The following is an 18,190-nucleotide window of genomic DNA, read 5'->3' as shown; positions in this document are numbered from 1 at the left end:
AAAAAAAAAGCAAGACATCACTTTGTCTTGAGGCTAGCCTTCAGCTGCATTAATAACATTGACATGAGCCCAGTGAAAATACTCCATTGAGTGCACACTACCTGGATCCATTTCACAGATGCTTACCTGGAAGCAGGTGACCCAACAGCAAAGGAAAAGAAGCTTGGCTCTGTGTTTCTCCTCCTTTTATCCCTTTTTTCCCTCTTGGGGCGGGGACTGCAAAGCCCCCATTGATTCTTAGAGAGCCAATAACCTTTTTTAAAGCTAGCCAGGATATTTAGCATCTTTTTCAAAGAAGCTCCCCATCCATCACTGGCTCTTGCAAAACCAGGAAAAGACACTTTTGCAAAAGAAAGGATAGGAGTTTATAGAGGCTGTCTTGAGGCTAGCCTTCAGCTGCATTAATAGAAGCTGACTCTGGAATTAATTGTATCACAAAAGTCCACAAACCTTATACCAGTAATTGTCTTTCTTTGGAGGAATCTGTAAAGAGCATCTCATGCCTCAATGTCCCCTTTTTTGCATTAAGGTTGCCAACTTTCGACTTGACCATGCACCAGTGCAAATAGTCTTACCAATGCCACTGTTTCCTTGCTTCCTTTGCACAGAGCTGGTGGCTATGAAAACATATGGAGCAGTTACCCATGATGGGTTTTATGAGCAACTGGCAAGCTACTCGATAGGCCCAAATACCTTAAATATCATGTAAGATCTTGGAAACTTCTTACACCAACTTACAGTGACCCTAAAGCAAATGTATCATGTGTTTTCTGGCTAAATACCCAGCACCACATCATGTATGCTCTTGGAAGTTTTTTCTTGTGTCTTCTGCATATGACCTAAAATATTCTTGGGATTTCTGGCTAAATACCCTAAAGGCACCAGTTAATGTATGATCTTGGAAGCTTCTTGCTGTTGTATCTTCGATATATGACCTAAAGCAAACCTATCATGGGTTTTCTAGCTAAATACCTTAAAGGCACCAAATCATGTATGATCTTGGAAACATCTTGTTGTTGTGTGACTCCAACTTCTGGTGACCCTAAAGCTAACCTATCATGGGTTTTCAGGGGCTGAGAGTGTGTGACTTGCCCAGGGTCACCCAGTGGGTTTCCATGGCTGACAAGGAACCGAACCCTGGTCTCCAGAGTCACAGGCTGCATCTACAATCTAGAATTAACCCAGTATGACACCACTTCATTACCATGGCAGTATCCTGTCAAGAGAGTGCTGGTGCATGACAAACTGCAAATCCTAGGAGTCACAAGTTCAGTGTGTGTCTGAGAGAAGACTATTGTGCCTTTAAGTAAAAAGGTACTCTGCAGTGTGGGAAGGAAGCAGAGAGCAAATTGCTGCTGCAGATTGAATTGCAGATCAGGTAAGGTTCAAAAGTGCAAAGCTAAGAAGCAGCCATTAGATGGGGGAAAGGCTCATCCAGTGAGATGGAGAGGTAGATGCATGGAAGCCAGATAGAGGGACAAGAACACTGCCTTTTTGAGTAAATCATTTTGGGTCACAAAAGATGCTGAATAGTTTTTGGATTTCCTGGATATCCATCAGGTAGAGGAGGAGGGAGAAAGGATGCTTTACAAGGCAAGATTTTGGACTACAGTGCCTAGAGATGGGACTACAACTCCTATACTGGATCTGGGAGAAAGTTCAGAGTTGCAGTCCACAAAGGTCATTTTTCCAAGGTCTCGGGCTGACAATCCTCTGGATTGTTGTTGGACTACAATTCCCAACATTCTGCACCATTGCTGTGTTGATTGGGATTGCTGGGACTTACAGTTTAGTAATATCCAGAGAGCTATAGGAGTAGCCTTTTTGGCAATATCTGTGGTATAACTCTAGTGGTATTTGCTTTTTCATCTAATGAGTCAATAAGAGTGGGCAGGTTGCAGATTTTGCTGGACTGCAGCTCCCACCAATCTCAGCCAGAATAGGAATGCTGGGGGTTGCAGTTCAATGACATCTGGAAGGCCACAACTGCCCGCCTATGTGTCCAGATGCTATATATCATAATCTCTGCAGTGTCGAGACAGGGATTATGGGAACTGTAGTCCAAAATGGCACAAAGAGCTGGAAACATTAAAGTAAACATTTAATGTTTGACATATAAATATTTGTAAATAAACAAGATGCCCATCCACCGGCCCGGGGGGGGGGGGAGAGGAGTTTCAGCAGGAGTGGTGCAGCCAGCTGTTATGTCTAGAAGTTGAAATTTTGGGATGCATCTACACTGTACAGATAAGGCAGTTTGCAATCACTTTAACTGCCTTGGCTCCATCCTACAGAATCCTGGGATTTGTAGTTTTGTCAGGCACCAGCACTGGCAGAGAAGGCTAAGAACCTTGTAAAACTACAAAACCCAGGATTCCATAGGATGGAGCTATAGCCCTTAAAGAGGTGTCAAACGGCATTATGTATACATTGTAGATCAATGTTTTGGATTTCCAATTCCCAGATGCCCCAGCTAGCTTGACCAACTGTCAGGAATTCTGGGAGCTGAAGTCCAAAACATCTGAAGGACCAAAGTCTGGGAAACACTGTGGTAAATGTACTTTTGGAGTACCTCTCAGAGAATTTGCCAGGCAAGTGAAGAGAACCATAGCCTTATTTGGGGTGATTACATTAACTTAAATTAAAGGCATTCAACTGCCTGAAGTTACTATTATGTGGATTTCCAAAGGTCACCCAGTGGATTTCCGGGCCAAGTTGGAAATTGAACCTTGATCTCCAGGGTCATAGTCCAACACTCAAACCATTACACCAAGCTGGCTTGGGTTGCCTTATTCCACTTCCTACCAATTTGGGTGTCTAATTTAGATATTATGCACATCACTTTTAACTTGCATTATAACAATGCAAATAAAAAAGATCTCATGCCATTGTAATGTGCTTTTCTTTTGCTTCTTGCATTCTGCCTTCCTTTGCCTTGCCTTATGCTCTCACCATACATCCCTCCCTTGCCAATCTCTTTTTCCTTTTGGAAAGGGAAATCCAAAATGGATTTGGTTTCTTTGCAGAACAGCTTGATTTTTGCCCAGTATCTCAGCTCTTACAAGAGCTACGTTTTAAATCAAAACTTCAAATTCGGGGCAGATGATGGTCTAAAAGGGCACCAGGGATCATGCCAAGAATCCAGGTAAAACCCAGGCAAACCTGGGGTATGGCAACTATATAGTAGAAGGATGAAAACACAAAAAGTGCCAAAAGAAGACGCAGCAGCACAACAGTTCCAAAACAGAATTTTTAATCTCAGTGAAGCACCTCTTAGAAACTGTATCTTTAAAAAAAGGTTTTTAAATAAAAAGGCAAATATGTTTCCCATCGTAACTTTATACAAAATTTACAGTATCAAACACTTGTTACCAAATGGTCACCCTGTACTATATATATTTTTTTTAAAAAAAAATTAAGACTTGTTTCTTTCTCCTCCAGCAAAAGAGGGAGATGTCTGATCTCTGGCATTCCCTTTTCCAAACTGAACTGTGTGTGGATAAATAATAAGAACCATCAATGCAGACAGTCCTGCCTCCGGATTGCATTGCCTGAGCAAAAAGGCCTTTACAGTGTGGTTTACACAACATTGAAAAATAAACACTTCTATGTCCATTCCAGATGTTCTTTTTTGGCATGATTGTCACCTGAGAACAACAGTTGCATGGCAAGCTTTCCTGGCATTATGTGGATCCCTAGGACACTGAGTGCTAGCTATGTCACAGTAGGAACCAAACCATGGCAATGTTGCCTTTGGGGAACAACAGCTTCCAGCATCCCTTAGCCAGTATAACCAGCATAAGTTCTAAAAGGGATAGTTCCAAAAGGTAACTTTTTGAAGCATTTTTTTAGGGAGGAAATCTTCACTGGGCACTTCAAATTTTTCCAGAGCATTTTGTGATTAAGCACATACCAGACTCGGGAAGATAACCCAAACCTTGGAACTTGTTTATGGTTTTGCCCACCTTGTCAACAACAATCCATTCTGTCAAGAAGGTAATTTAGGTGGGTGACCTTTTTTGCCACATATACAAACACTCACACATTCATACACGCTCACTCCTCCAGCTCCAACCAGCCCTTCTTATAGTCCTGCAGGATCTCGAGGTAATATTGCCACTCCGGTTCGCTGTCGTACTTCACCTCATAAACTGTCTTCAGAGGGTTTTTGTGATGCTTGTGAACCTGCAACACCACTCCCTGATACCATGCTTGAGTCTTGTCCTTCTCCTCGTACAAGTGTCTGATTCGCTTGCCAACCAGTTCCGGATACCTCGCAGGCAAAGCAGGGATCCTCATGCCACCACATCTCTGTCCTACAAAACCCTTCAGGAGCAGTGAAGGTGGCTTTCTCCCTTTCTTCTCCATGGCATTAAGGACAGAAGGCCCCTGTATATCTCGCAGGGCATTCTGGAATTTGATGTGGACCGATTTCCGGAGATGAAGGGCCTTTGAGGTACTGGTTGTTTTCCTGGCAATCTTATTAGTGAACTGAACCTGAAGAGTCCTGGGCAGTTTATGGGCTGGCAAAAGCTGCCTCTTAGCACCAGGGTGAAGTGGGAGACCCTTGGCCTTCGAAGTCGCAGAAGCAGCAACATTCTCCTTCCAGATGTTTACCTGCTTTGATGCAGTGTTAATCTGGACAGAAGGCAAATAAGGTTCCTCAAGTGTTTCATCATCTGCTGGTCGGCTCGTCTTGGAAGGAAAGCATTTAGTCCTCCTCCGAGGTGGTGATCCCCATTTTCTCTTTTCCTTCCACTTCCCTTGGAAGTTCTGGCCCTGAGTCTTGGTCACTGTACCCTGTAAACATCTGGCCACATCTGCTAGCTTCAGGTCATCTGCTGCTGAAGAGCTGTTCTTGCCATTTAGGATCTCCCCAGAAGGATCACCTAATGAAGTGGGGAAATTGAAAAAGAAAAATCCAAGCATGTTAGCACCTTCCATTTCTGTAACCTCAGACTCATACTCTTTGCTCAAAAGATAATACAATGGATTCCCACCATCCTCACCGCACCTGCAACAACCTATTAGATCTAGTTCCTGCAAAGACGACTCTGAACATAAACGCTGGTGGCCGAATTTGGGATGATCAGCTACAGCTTGCTAGTTTTCATGCCAAGAAGTGCTCAACAAAGAGGAACCTTGGTCTGATTGTGATGAATACTTTATGGGCTAGAGTGGTGCCAATGTTGGTATCATTTTGGTGCCAAGTCAAAACCTGGCTATTAAGTTAACGCCTTTGGGCCTAATTGGTTTTAGCCAGGCTGTGGACATGCTAGAGGTGCACTATTTTAAAATGTTTTAAACAGTTTAAAATTGTCTGGATGTACTGTTGTTGTTTTTGGGTGCCTTCAAGTTGTTTCTGAGACCATGAGGTTTTCTTGGCAACATTTCTTCCAAATTTGCCATTGCCTTCCTCTAAGGCTGAGAGAGTATGACTTGCCCAAGATCACCCAGGGATGACCAAGATCATGGCTGAGATGGGAATCGAACCCTGGTCTCCAGAGTCATAGTCCAAACTCAAAGCAACTACACCACAACTGCACATCAATTGATTAATTATCTAATACATTTTAGTCTTTAAAATTATTGTTATTATTCATTGTTTTAAATTTGTTTTCTTGTCACCTGCTGAGATCTGCGAATATAGGATGGAATACCAAGATTTTAATTAATAAATAAACAATATTCTCTCAAGTAAAGGGGGCAGCCCATGATAACTTAACCTAAGCATTGCCACAACTGGACAAAACAGTCAAAAATGTTTTAATAGTAAGGACCTATATCTGTTATACAACACGTAAACCAAATTGATATTTCCAATTTGGTTTAAAAAGTGCCCTTTGGCTGCTGTGCACCATGAATATATGTGAGTATATGTGGAGCTCAAGCAAGCCTACCATCTCATCTCTGGTTTCTAAAATTACTTATACCAGAGGAGATAAAGTAGCTATGATGACTTCAGAACACATTCAATTTTAGAAATATGTTCAGGGGCTGCTTTCCAGAAGTGGTTGGGACCAAAGGCAAAAAGGGTGGAGACAAAAAAGAAGAGAATATTTTAACTTAAAAATTCTTCCTGCTAGTAGCTTAAGGCTCTCGAGAATTATTTCAGTCTTTTTACAAAGGGGAACAAAAGTCATATAAATGCTGGAAAACCAGTAAACAATGTTAACATGGGAAAGGGGATATAGGATTATGAGGAACCCTGGGAGATACGATTGGGTCTCCAAGAGGAGGGAAGATCTATACCCTCCATCATTTCAAAGATATAAACCTACACAGGTGTGGCCAAGCAACATCAGGGGTTGGTCAAGATGGCAAAATTAATTAATAAGGAACAAGATATGCAAGGAGACACTGCAGCAGTTTGCTTTTGCTTGAGCCTACTGGAAAGGAAAATGTTCTATCCCTCCCCCATCACCCCATTGAGTTAACTGAGTGCACAATACATTTGCACTTTAAACTCACTGTGCAACAATTGAAGTGAGCTGTGGACAAAGGAGGAGAGAAACTGGGAGATTTTAAAAGCAGCTGTAACTACAGAGGATTAATCAGGACTGTCCCTGCCAGATGGTGGCATTTTGGAGAGTGTGCAGATATGGCCCAGAGCCTAAAATTCCTCATCTCTGGTTTACTCTGATAACTGCTCTCTGAGTATTTGGACACATAGGGCCCAAACAGACAAGCCAAAATAAAGCTGCTTCAGGTGACTTTGGAGGTATGCTGTTTAAATGATGCATGCATCCTAAGAGGACGGAAGCCATGCCAAAGCCACACTCCAGTCCTAAGGACTGGAGTGCAGCTTTGGCACAGTTTCTGGCCTCTTAAGATGTGTGTGTCCTTTAAACAGCATACCTCCAAAGTGACCTGAAGCAGCTTTATTTTGGACTGTCTGTTCAGGCCCATAAATGTCTTTCTCAACATCCTCTAACTTTGAATTGAAGATCCTGGTGACTAAACCCTATGTTTTCCATATGGAAAACACCAGTTCATTTCCCCTTAAGAAGATCCTTCTGTCTAGCCAAGTCCAAATCAATTGTTCCCTTTCAGTACCCTCCAGCCCTTTGACCTGAGGATCATCTCAAAAAATCATATGGACTCTTCCTCCCTTCTCTTGTACACACACAATCTCTCTTATGAGCAGATGCACCCACACAAAGAGCAGATACCTACTTGGAAGCATGCAGGTCAGCCTGCGAACTTGGACCTGGAAAAAATAAAGTTATTTATAATCATCTGAAATGACAGTAGAAGTGTTGGTCATAGAAAGTCAGTCTGGAAGGTTGTTGTTGTTGTTGGTAGATCACAGCTAATGGGATTAAAAATCAGCATGCTCAAGAAGAACACAGGAAACTATCTCATGCTGCATTGGATTATCGGACCACCAAGCCCTGCCATTCCCAGTCTAGTACCTCTAGACTTTAATTATGTGACTTTGGCCCAGTACAGACCGCCCAAAAAGGGCAGTCTGCCAGCACAACGGACAAACCGTGTGACTTCCTTGCAGAGCAAAAAGAACCCACAAAAGCAGGCTCTTTTTGCGGCACTATTATGGCACCGTGACGGGCGGATGCTAGGCGTCCGCGGCATCAAAATGGCGGCACCCATCTGTACAGGGCGCCGCCATTTTGACGTACGGATGACGTACTAGAGTTGTGGGGCGTTGCCCCGAGGCAACCCTAGCCCATCATCAAGACGTGCCACGAGATCCGTCTGTACCAAGCCTTACAGACAGATCTTCTGAAAGATTGTCTCCCTATGTGTACCTGCCTGAGTCTTGTGATCCTTGGGGAGGACTTTCTCTTGGTCCCACCACCATCACAGGCCTCTCTGGTGGGGACAGAGGAGAGGGCCTTCTTGGTGGCTGCTCCCAGGATGTGGAATTTCCTTCCATGGGAGGCTAGGTTGGCCCCTTCTCTTTTCGTCCTTCTGTGACAGGCAAAGATCTTTCTATTGAAACAAACACCCAGTGATTAACTAGTTACAGGGGGTCATTTTTATTGGCAGGGAGGATTGCTGGTTGTTGTTTTTTTAATGTTCTTGTTATGTTTTAAAATAGTTTTAAACTTTTAAAAATGCAGTTCTCATACTTGTGGTCATGTGCCCTTCAAGTCATTCCCAACTTATGGCAACTCTAAGGGAAACCTAAGGATCCAGCGCAGCATAGTGGTTTGAGTATTGGACTGTAATATTCTGGACACCAGGGTGGAAATCCTCCCCATACATTCTAGAGGGCATTTTGAAGCATTTTGGATTTCTTTTTAACTACGGGGGACACAAAACAGCCCACAGGCTGCACATTGCCCACCCTGAACTGAAATTAATTAAAAAATAAAATGTTACTATTATTGTTACGATTATTACCTGCACTTACCAAGCTGTTGCTTGACACAGTCATGCCAATGAAGGGTCAGGAGGTCTGGGTAGATGTCCGGCAGTTGCTTCAAGGCCAAGAGCTTCAACATGCGGGAGGTGCAGCTCTTCAGCTCCAACTCCCTCAGCAGCTTCTCTTCGGAGAGGGTGGTGGGACGCAGCTCCACCTTGTGGTTCTGCAGCACGTGGTCCACAGAGGTGCCTGAGAGGTTGGGGAAGAGCTTCTTCTTCACCACATGGATGGGGATGAAGATGGTGCCTGCTCGGACCACGTGAGGGAAGGGGCACTTGTGGGTGAACAAGAAGTTGTCCAGTTGAGAGAGAAGCTTCCGAAACAGGGCCACCATGTCCTTGAATGCCAGCCAGACCTGCTTGCCCTTAGATGGTTTGGGAACGTTGGGGACCTTCACACCATTCTTGGATTTGGCCAAACTAGCTGCCTTCTCCTTGAGTTCTTGATCAGACTCAGCCTTCTCCAGCCACTCCTTGAGTTGCTCCGGAGAAGAAGCAGACACCGAACAGGAGATGATGGTGCAGATGGAGGTATGCAGGTCAGTGAAATACTTCTGCGGTGAACTCTGCTCTCCAGGAGATTCATCACTTGCAGGAGGCAAAATCTTGGCTTTCTCAAGCACAGGGGAGACAGGTGGTGTGCTAGGAGGCAAAGCTTTAGGAGCATCTGGCAGGGTAATGTTGAAGACTCTCAACTGCAAAAGTTGTGTTTCAGGCTGAGTCACTGCCTGTTGACCACTGTGCTGAATGGGTGGGCTGATCTGCTGGGTCATGACTAGTTGGTCAGGTGAACTGTTTTGCCGAGTCACCCTTTGACAGGGGCTTTGTCTATCTGTTGGGCTGTTTTGGGACACCTCTTGGTGGGCAAGTGTTGGGCTCTTTTGCCGAGTTGCCACTTGCTCAGCATGTTGCTGTAAACAGACATCACTAGACAAAGCAGCCATTTGGGAACTTAGTAACCGTGACAGAGAAGGGCTTTGCTGCACTGAAGAGCCTGCCTCCATTGCTTGCGATTTCCTGATCTTGAATTTTTTGAACAGGAATGCTGCCGAACTCTGAAAATTGCACCTTCTTTCAGAGCTGCTTTGCACAGACAGCTCTGAAGCCTGCCTGTTGGTCTCTGGTAACACCTCTTGTCCACTGGATGGTCTCTCTTTCACCTCCCCTACATTGGTCTTGGAACTTTCCCTCCGAAAACTTGGGATGTCCACCAAGGACTCAGTTTTACTGCTAAGGTCTAGTGCATTGTCGTCAGACTCTGTTTCCCCAGCCCAGCCATTCGCACAAGTTTTTGAGGCTGGTTGACTAGATACAGACCCATTTGGAGGCAACAGCTTGACTTGGAAGCTGTCTCTGGTCCCAAAACATTCTCCATCCTCTCTCTTGTCCTCTGTGCAGTTGCTATTTGGTTCCCTTTTGCTAACTTCTGCCATTGCATTGCCAGCTACATCTTTCTCCCCAGGCACTTCTGATGACTTGAGACAATCTGGCTTTGCAGAATGAGGGCTGTCCATACTTTTGCCTGTGTTCTTGGAAGAGTTCTCCTCCAACTGGCCAGTTTTAGAAAGTGGAATCTCTACCGAGTCTGAAGAACCTTCTAGGTAATCTCGGTAAGGTGCCAAGCTAAAGACATTGTTGATCACTGGCATAGGAGGGGAAGGTGGAAGTGGAGGTGGGGGCATCTCAGGTATTGTAGTAATGCCTCTTGCTTTTCCCTCAGGTGACTGTGGTCCATTCTGGAAAGAGGGATTTGAGTCTTCTGAAACATTTGGAGCCTGATCTGCCTTAGAGTAGGAGCTGCGGGCTGTGACTGGACTATCAGGAATAATTATGCAAGTGCCTGATTCAGGTTTGTGATTGTCTACATTTCTCTTCTTGGCATCAGCAGTTAAAGAGGACCATTTGGGCATGTGAGGGGGTTCTTTTTCCCTAGCTTTGGCCTTCTCTGAAGGGCAAAGTCCCACTTCACAGCTGGTCTCTTGCATTTGCCCAGAGCCACCAAAATAGCCAGGTAACTGGTCCAATGAGGAAAGTGATTGGAAAGCCTCAGATTGTGGAGATGGCTGTTGACTTGGAAAGCTCTTGCTGGTTTGCTCCATAACTCGCCTATCTTTGTGCCATTCTCTAGGGGGAAAAGAACCATAGTAGGATGACTTTTTGGGCTGAGCATATGCAGCAGTCGGGGGTTTCTGTGGTGCATCCACTTTGGCAGCCAATGAGTATTGTTGGTGCGCTTGATCCCTTGAAGTATGAAGGCCAGGAGGAGTCATTGGAGGAGGACCAACTAGCTTGTAAGGGTAACTCTCTGGATAGCCAGGATGGTAACTCCTTGGCACTGAAGGAAAATAAGATCCAGGAAGAATGGGGGGCTCCTCATTAACCAGGGAACCAAAGCTTTTGCAGGCCGGCAACGCAAGCAAAGAATTTGGTTTCTCCACTTGTGCATAGCTCTGATGATACAGCAGCATCTGCTCATGGGATGTTAGTGGGTAGGAGGTTAGCGGGTAGCATGCGGATGACCTATCTTGATATATTAAGGGTGGAGGATGCTCTAGTGGGTTCACAGGAGGAGGTATTTTAGGCCACACATGTTTGCTGAGATTGCTGCCATGTGTCTCAGAGATGGTTTTCTGACTGCTGCATGTGCTGAGATAGCTTCCATCCCTAAAGGAAGTGTTCTGGCCCCCTTGGCATTTTTCAGAGGACTTGCGATAAGGTGAAAAGCCAGCTGGGTTTCTAGCAACATCCTTGTGCCCTGGAGGTAATGGCAGAAAATTGGTTTTAGCAACCGCTGCTTTTTTGGGCACAACAGTGCCATAACTAGTGTTTTCTGTACAGCTCAAGGGTCCCAATGGAGGCAGAGTCCATTCAGTGCCCAGTGGCAGTTTCAGGGTGCTTTCCACTGGCATTCCCAAATCTAAAGAATCTTTGGGGCTGTAGCCAGACTCAGTGCTGTAAATGTGGTGCCGATAAACGGGCTTGGGCACTGCCAAGGTAGGGAAACTTGTTGGTGCTCGGGGAGACTGCTGTGCTACATAGTTGTGAATCCAGCCTTGTGGACCATAGCCTGGATAGCCCATGTAGCTGGCCCACCTTTCCTGAGCACTAAATGCATCTCGGGATATGCATTCACTGCCCTTCCCATGCCCAAGTGTTTGCCCCTGTGCCCCAAAGCTTTCTGCCTCATGTTTGTACAGCATACAAAGAGTTTTCTCTGTCTGCAGCTGCTGATTTGCCACACTGGACGTGCAATGGGGGTAGGCCTCGGCAGGAGTCCAGTGAGTCAATGATTTGGGCCCTTCATGGTAGTTCAGAGGATAAGAAAAATAGGATTCTTTGTAGCTGTAATGGTTTTCAGAGGCATGGCCTGGCAGAATGCCTGACTTGCATAAATCTGCTGTGTGGAGTTGGCTCGGTTCTGCCTCCAGACGAGGGAGCTTGCTGTAGCTCACGGTGCCCACAGACTCCAGGTGACGCTTCTCCGCCATTATGCCTCTGGTCTGGGATGTATGGTAGGAAAATCACACTGGATATTCTGGACCGGGAAGGAAGAAAAAGAATATGATCAGCAATCTAAGCAAACATCAGTTTGGCAAGCAAAGACTCAATCAATATGTGTGTGGGTCACATCATTTTGGCTACAGACAAAAGTATGCATAGCCTTAACACTGTACACAGAGGGGGAAAGTGAAACCAGAAACCAGAGTGCTCCTCTTTAGGATTTCAACAATGCACTTTTCCAAGATACCCCATTCCATTCCCCTTTCCTCTCAATTTTTAATCCCCACTAAATCTGTCCAACCAGATTTTAATGCTCATGATATATCATTAAATACCAATGTCAGAATCATCCAGGTCATAATACAATCATCCCTCCATATCCACGGGTTTTGCATCATCAATGGATTCAACCATTCACAGCTTGAAAATATTCCAATGCTGATGAGGATGGTGATAAGAATAAGAATAATTCCAAAAAGCAAACCTTGATTTTGCCATTTTATATAAGGGACACCATTTTGCTACATCATTGTATTTAAGGGGGCTTGAGAATCCATGTATTTTGGTATCACGTGATGTCCTAGAACCAAACCCCAGCAGATACCAAGGCCCACCTTCAATGTATATATGGGCATGAAAGCTGAACAGTGAAGAAAACTGACAGGAAGAAAATCAACTGATTTGAAATGTGTTGCTGGAGAAAAGTTCCATGGATATGCCCGGCTTACAAAAAGACAAATAAATGAGGCTTACAGCAAATTAAGCTTGAACTCTCACTAGATGTCAAGATGACTAAACTGAGGCTGTGGCACTTTGGACATACCATGAGACAATTAGAAAAGACAATAATGCTTGGAAAAATCAAAGATAATAGGAAAAGAGGAAGACTGGTTCAACCAAGGATCCTGCAGCACTGAGTTTGCAAGACCTGCGCAAAACCTCTTGGAGGTTTCTTATTCATAAGGTCATTATAAGTCAAAATGACTGCAAACGTTTACTCAGCTCTGCCCAACAGGGATTGTAACTTAAAGCATTTTTTCTTTTCTTCCTTCCTTTTTTCTCTCTTCCTCTATCCAAGCCTTCGCAAACCACTATAAACCACAATAAACTTTTGTCCCCTAAATTTAAAAGGCCATAAACATTTCATGGATTTCCTGGAACAAATACAGAGGGTATTTCCTGAGTTGCCATTCAAAAGGCATTCTGCTGTCACTTCCAGAATTTCAGTCTGCATGGCCATTGACCGTGCCAATTTAGAGATTCTGGGAGTGCATCTTTCCTTCCTTAACCAGTTTTGGTTGTGTGGGCAAGAAAAAATACAAGGTCAGAGGAAGCTCTAAGAAAAAAACAACAGAGAATTCGAAATCTAAAGCAATGGCATCCGTCCCCTTCTCTGGCAGAATTCCATGAATGAGGCAAAAAAACTCTACGGGGTGAGTCTCCTTTATCCAAAGTACTTAGGACAAGTAGTGTTTTGTATTTTGGATTTTTTTAGGATTTTGGAATACCTGTATTTCCATATGTGTACATCATGAGATATCTTGGAGAGGAAACTCAAGTCTAAACACAAAATTCATTTATGTTTCTTTCACACCACATATACACATACCCTAAAGGTAATTTTATACAACATTTTCAATAATATTGTGCATGAAACCAAGTGTGCATACACCAAACCATCAGAAAGCAAAAGTGTCACTCGTTCCACCACACAGATTTTGTAGCATTTCAGATTCTGGAACTGCAGAGAAGGGAGTCTCAACCTCTAGAAGGAAAGTCTAGCCTGGGAATATTTGGAGTGTAAATCTTACCATGCAACATTCTTCCAGCAGGGGGTATACTAACTCAACTATTTACATCCCGTGATCTTGGGAAGAACAAGTTTATGATGAATCAAAAGAATCATCTTTACCAACAGTCTGTTTTACCCATCCACTGAAATCAGTATCATTTGTAAGGGTAGCTATGGCAGGAGATGAGGGCATTAAGTTCCCCATATGAATTCTGCCCTCCCCACAAAATTCCTTTAGTCAACAAATTTCTAGCATTGCATGAAGTGAAGACTGAAAATTGTTCACACCTGAAGCTTTATACAGCACACCCATGCTGTATACAGGCTCACAATATGCAGACTTGAGGTCACATGGATGGCAAGCACTAATATAGCGAATGGGGTGCGCACCATGCTACGCACCATGGGGCATAGGCGGAATTTGCCTTACGTGGGGGAGTTTCAGAACAGATCCCCGCGTAACACGAGGGCACACTATATTTGCTGAATTTGTACTCGTCTGCCTCTTTTCTTTGGATGCCTAAACTGTATTTCCATATTTCTAAATGCTCACAGTTTCAAGTTATTGCAATGCTAGAAATGTGAGGACTGAAGAAATTTGGAAGGCAAGTCCCTTATTTTTTTGTCGTTCCCACACCACTTCCACTACACCCCTGATTATTTTAACCCTGGGAATATAACACATAAGCAAAACATTTTCTAATGCAATGTTATACACCCTTAGAATGTCTTCCTTTACTTTCAGATGCATACCTAAAGAATGAGTCAAAGTAGTCTAGTTGATAGCAAGAGCATTTTTGTAACACTGTTTCATTCTCACTGGGTTTGGATGTCAAAACCAAAGATGGTTAGGTATACCATGTCCCTGTTCTTTAAAAATAATCATAACCAAGATTGTGCACCAAGCTATTTAAAATTAGTTTTTTGTGGGTTTTTGGGCTATGTGGAGTCCATATGGTCACAGACAGAATAGGCAAAGTGATGAGGAAGAACAACCTGCAAATGGTTTACAAACCGACGAAGAAAATCCAGCAAATGCTTTGCTCAGCCAAGGACCAGAGAGACCCTCTCACAGCCGCAGGAGTTTACCGCATACCATGCAGCTGCGGATATGTCTACATAGGGACCACCAAACGCAGTGTGCAAACAAGAATCAAGGACACCGCAGACTGGGCCAGCCAGAAAAATCAGCAGTAGCAGAACATGCCACAAACCACCCTGGGCATAAAATACTGTTTGAAAACACTGAAATCCTGGACGATGCCAACCACTACCAGGTCAGGATGCACAGGGAAGCCATTGAAATCCACAAACACCTGGACAATTTCAACAGAAAAGAGGAAACCCTTAAAGTAAACAAGGTTTGGCTACCAGTCCTGAAAGACAGCAAGATAAAGACTCAACAAATGCAAATGAGAAACAATGAGCACTGTCAAGCAGACATTAATCTTCTTTTGCAGACCCTCCCACCCTGAGGCCTGCCATTAGCAAAAAAACAATATACATGCAAATCACTCCTGCCTTTCCAGGTCACACAATATATATAGCCAAGTCCTTTCCAGGCAAACATTCTCTGAAGATGCCAGCCACAGATGCTGGCGAAACATCAGGAAGAAACTCTTCTAGAACATGGCCACATAGCCCGAAAAACCCACAAAAAGCTATGGATGCCGGCCATGAAAGCCTTTGACTTCACATTACAGTTAATGTTGATCAATATCAATGGCCCAACTATCATGCATAAGGCAGTAAGCATAAAAGAAAATGCTGGTATACATAACGGGTTACAAACAAGACATCATTCCTGGTTCATGATCTGGTGCCCACAATCGAAACAGGAAAGCTGCCAGGTATTTGGAAATGTAAATATACCAACGGATGTTTTGCAATAGGGTTTCGTTTATATTTGATTGCCAATGTGATGTAGCATCCAGAAAGCTGGAATCTGAACTAGGAAGAAACAGGTTGAAATATCCACTCAAGATGGCCTTTGGCCAGCTACCTTCACTCCCTTTCTTCCAGCCTATGCAACCTTACAGAACTATTGGGAGGATAAAATGGGTTAAGACCATCATGGTCAACACAGAATTGCTTAGAAAAATGGTTAGAGAGACACTGATAAAGTAACAGAAGCTGTGATTTGTGTAGATTAGCTTTTCCCATTTGCTCACTCTCTGGATGTTCTGGAATATCATTCCCATAATGCTGGCTGGGGATGTTGGGAGTTGTATTTCAACATAACCAGAGGTTGCCCATTTTGGAAAAGCTACTATAATCCATTTTACACAGCAAACCTTGTTGAAAACATCAAAGTGCCATTCATTTAAAACCCTTTTTTAACAACTTGTTGTTGTTGTGTGTCTTCAAGTTGTTTCTGACTTATGGCGACCCTAAGGCAAACCTGGAGTGTCCTTGGCAAAATTTGTTCAGAGGAGGTTTGCCATTCCCTTCCTCTGAGGCTGAGACAGTGTGACTTGCCCAAGGTCACCCAATGGGTTTCATGACTAGGTGGGAAATCGAACCTGGTCTCAAGATTTGTAGTCCAGTAACCAAATCACTACACCACACTGGCCTGAGTTACAGAGAAGAGAAATCCAATTGTTTAAAAAATATGCCAAGCATTATAGCACCCAAGGTTTGACTCTGGAGGTGCTGAGTGCAATGCCAACCTGGATTTGAAGACACAGGTTGAGTCACCCTTATTTGGAATTCAAAATCCAAAATACACCAAAATCTAAAACTTTTTCAGGGTTGATTGAGGCAGTGACACCTTTGCTTTCTGATGGTTTGGTCCACACAAACTTTGTTTTATGCCCAAGATTACTTTAAAATATGATGCATAACATTACCTTCAGGCTATCTGTATAAAGTGTATACTAAAGATAAATTAATTTCATGTTTAGGCTTGGGTCCCATCTCTAAGATATCTCACATATAGTTGCCTCTGTGTTTTCACTAACTTGAGATCCGCGGTTTTGATTATTTGCGGAGCGGCAACCTCTATTAAAGTTAATGATGTGTGTGCCAATGGCATGTGTGCACAGCAGGAGCACGCGGCCATTCAAGTCTATGGGGCTTGAATATCTGCGGATTTCCAGATTCACGGGGGGGGGGGAGTCTGGAATGGATCCCCCGCGAATTCAGAGGAATATGCAAATATTTCAAAATCCAAAAAAATCCAGAGTCCAAAACACTTCTGTTCCCAAACATTTCAGATAAGAGAGACTCAATGTGCAGCAGATTTCACTGCAATAAGAAGGAAGTAGGGACTGGGACTTTATTCTTTCAGGTTTCTACCTCCAACAAAGGTAGGAAAAAATGTAAAACTATAATTAGCTGAGTTTTACCTATAGAGCATCTAAATGTTTTTCCAGATGTAGCAGTACAGAAATTTCTTGAGACATTCAATGTTCCCTGCCCAAGTAAGGAGATGTTCCCCAAGAGAAGTTACTTTTCTGCTGGCCTTGTTTCCAACCCGAGTCACCTACACACACTTCAGAGCTGCTACTGCAATGGGAAAACAGAGATGTGTGAAGTGTGGTTACTTAGGTACTGTTTTGCCCCACCTATATTCTTATGAAATGGGAGGCTTGAGAACATCAACACACCCAGACCCCAAATTCATTCCTACGCACCCGTCCTCCAGAACAGTGTAGCCTCAAGGCAGGGTTGCCTCAGCAGTGAGTGGATTGAACAAATGAATCACAACTAGGTCAGCCGCCTTCACAAGCCTTTCGCAGACAGATTGTGTCAGATCCTCATTAGGTAAAGCCAAGTTACGACAGGTTCAAATTCCAAAGTTCAGAGCTGGACATGAACTATTCTTCAAAAGCTTTCCAAGCCTATCAGGAGGTAACCATTATTTGCTACTTTCCAAAGAATGAACTGAACTGAACTATGTGTGTCACAGGATCAGAGTATTCTCTCTTGCTCAAAATAAAGCAATGGAAAACATGCCTAGGAAGGGGAACTGATGGCTTACACTAGGAATGGGAATCAGGTGCCCTCTAGGTTTTGTTGGATTGCAAGTCCCAGCAGCTCTGGACAACACAGCATGCAATACAGTAGTCCATTCACATTCACTGGGGTTAGGGGTGAAGGATCCATGTGAATATGGAAAACCCACAAATAAAAAACATATTATATGTTTTTGTGGGTTTTTCAGGGTATGCGGTCATGTTCTAGAAGAGTTTATTCCTGACGTTTCACTGGCATTTTCAGAGAATTTGTCTGAAGATGCCAGCCACAGATGCCGGCAAAACATCAGGAATAAACTCTTCTAGAACATGGTCACATAGTCCAAAAAACCCCACAAAAGCCTATGGATGCTGGCCAAGAAAGCCTTCGACTTCACACACAAAAAAACATTCTTTTTACCTAAGAGAACACCTCTTTATGAATCTCCAAGTCTTTCAGTGCAACTCTATCATCAACATCTGCCAGAAATTGACCACAGAATCATGCTGAAAGACAAAGAAATGCCTAGAGAAGTGTTTTCTCTAGGAACTT

General features: G+C 43.7%; 1 protein-coding gene across 6 annotated transcripts in view; it reads right to left on the bottom strand.

Moving 5' to 3' along the window:
* Window positions 1-3,244: 3,244 nt before the first annotated feature.
* PRMT2IP (PRMT2 interacting protein) overlaps window positions 3,245-18,190 on the bottom strand; it is a 30,791-nt gene continuing 15,845 nt past the window's right edge. For 3 of the 6 annotated variants that reach the window (XM_089538669.1, XM_089538671.1, XM_089538672.1), the window contains exons 2-3: window positions 8,378-11,923; window positions 3,245-4,889 (exon numbers count right to left, since the gene is read on the bottom strand). In XM_089538669.1, the coding sequence (XP_089394795.1) occupies window positions 4,057-4,889; window positions 8,378-11,876 (4,332 nt within the window). In that variant the 5' untranslated portion in view covers window positions 11,877-11,923 and the 3' untranslated portion in view covers window positions 3,245-4,056. Of the gene's footprint in view, window positions 4,890-7,172; window positions 7,211-8,367; window positions 11,924-18,190 lie in introns of those variants that run through there. The other 3 variants (XM_089538675.1, XM_089538673.1, XM_089538674.1) reach the window with 3 other exon arrangements.

Source organism: Sceloporus occidentalis, unplaced genomic scaffold (genome assembly GCF_023333645.1).
Source record: "Sceloporus occidentalis isolate IW3139 unplaced genomic scaffold, rSceOcc1.0.p SCAF_9, whole genome shotgun sequence".
Taxonomy (NCBI): domain Eukaryota; kingdom Metazoa; phylum Chordata; class Lepidosauria; order Squamata; family Phrynosomatidae; genus Sceloporus; species Sceloporus occidentalis.
Note: the sequence above shows the minus strand (reverse complement) of the source record. Positions and strands in the feature narration are given on the sequence as shown.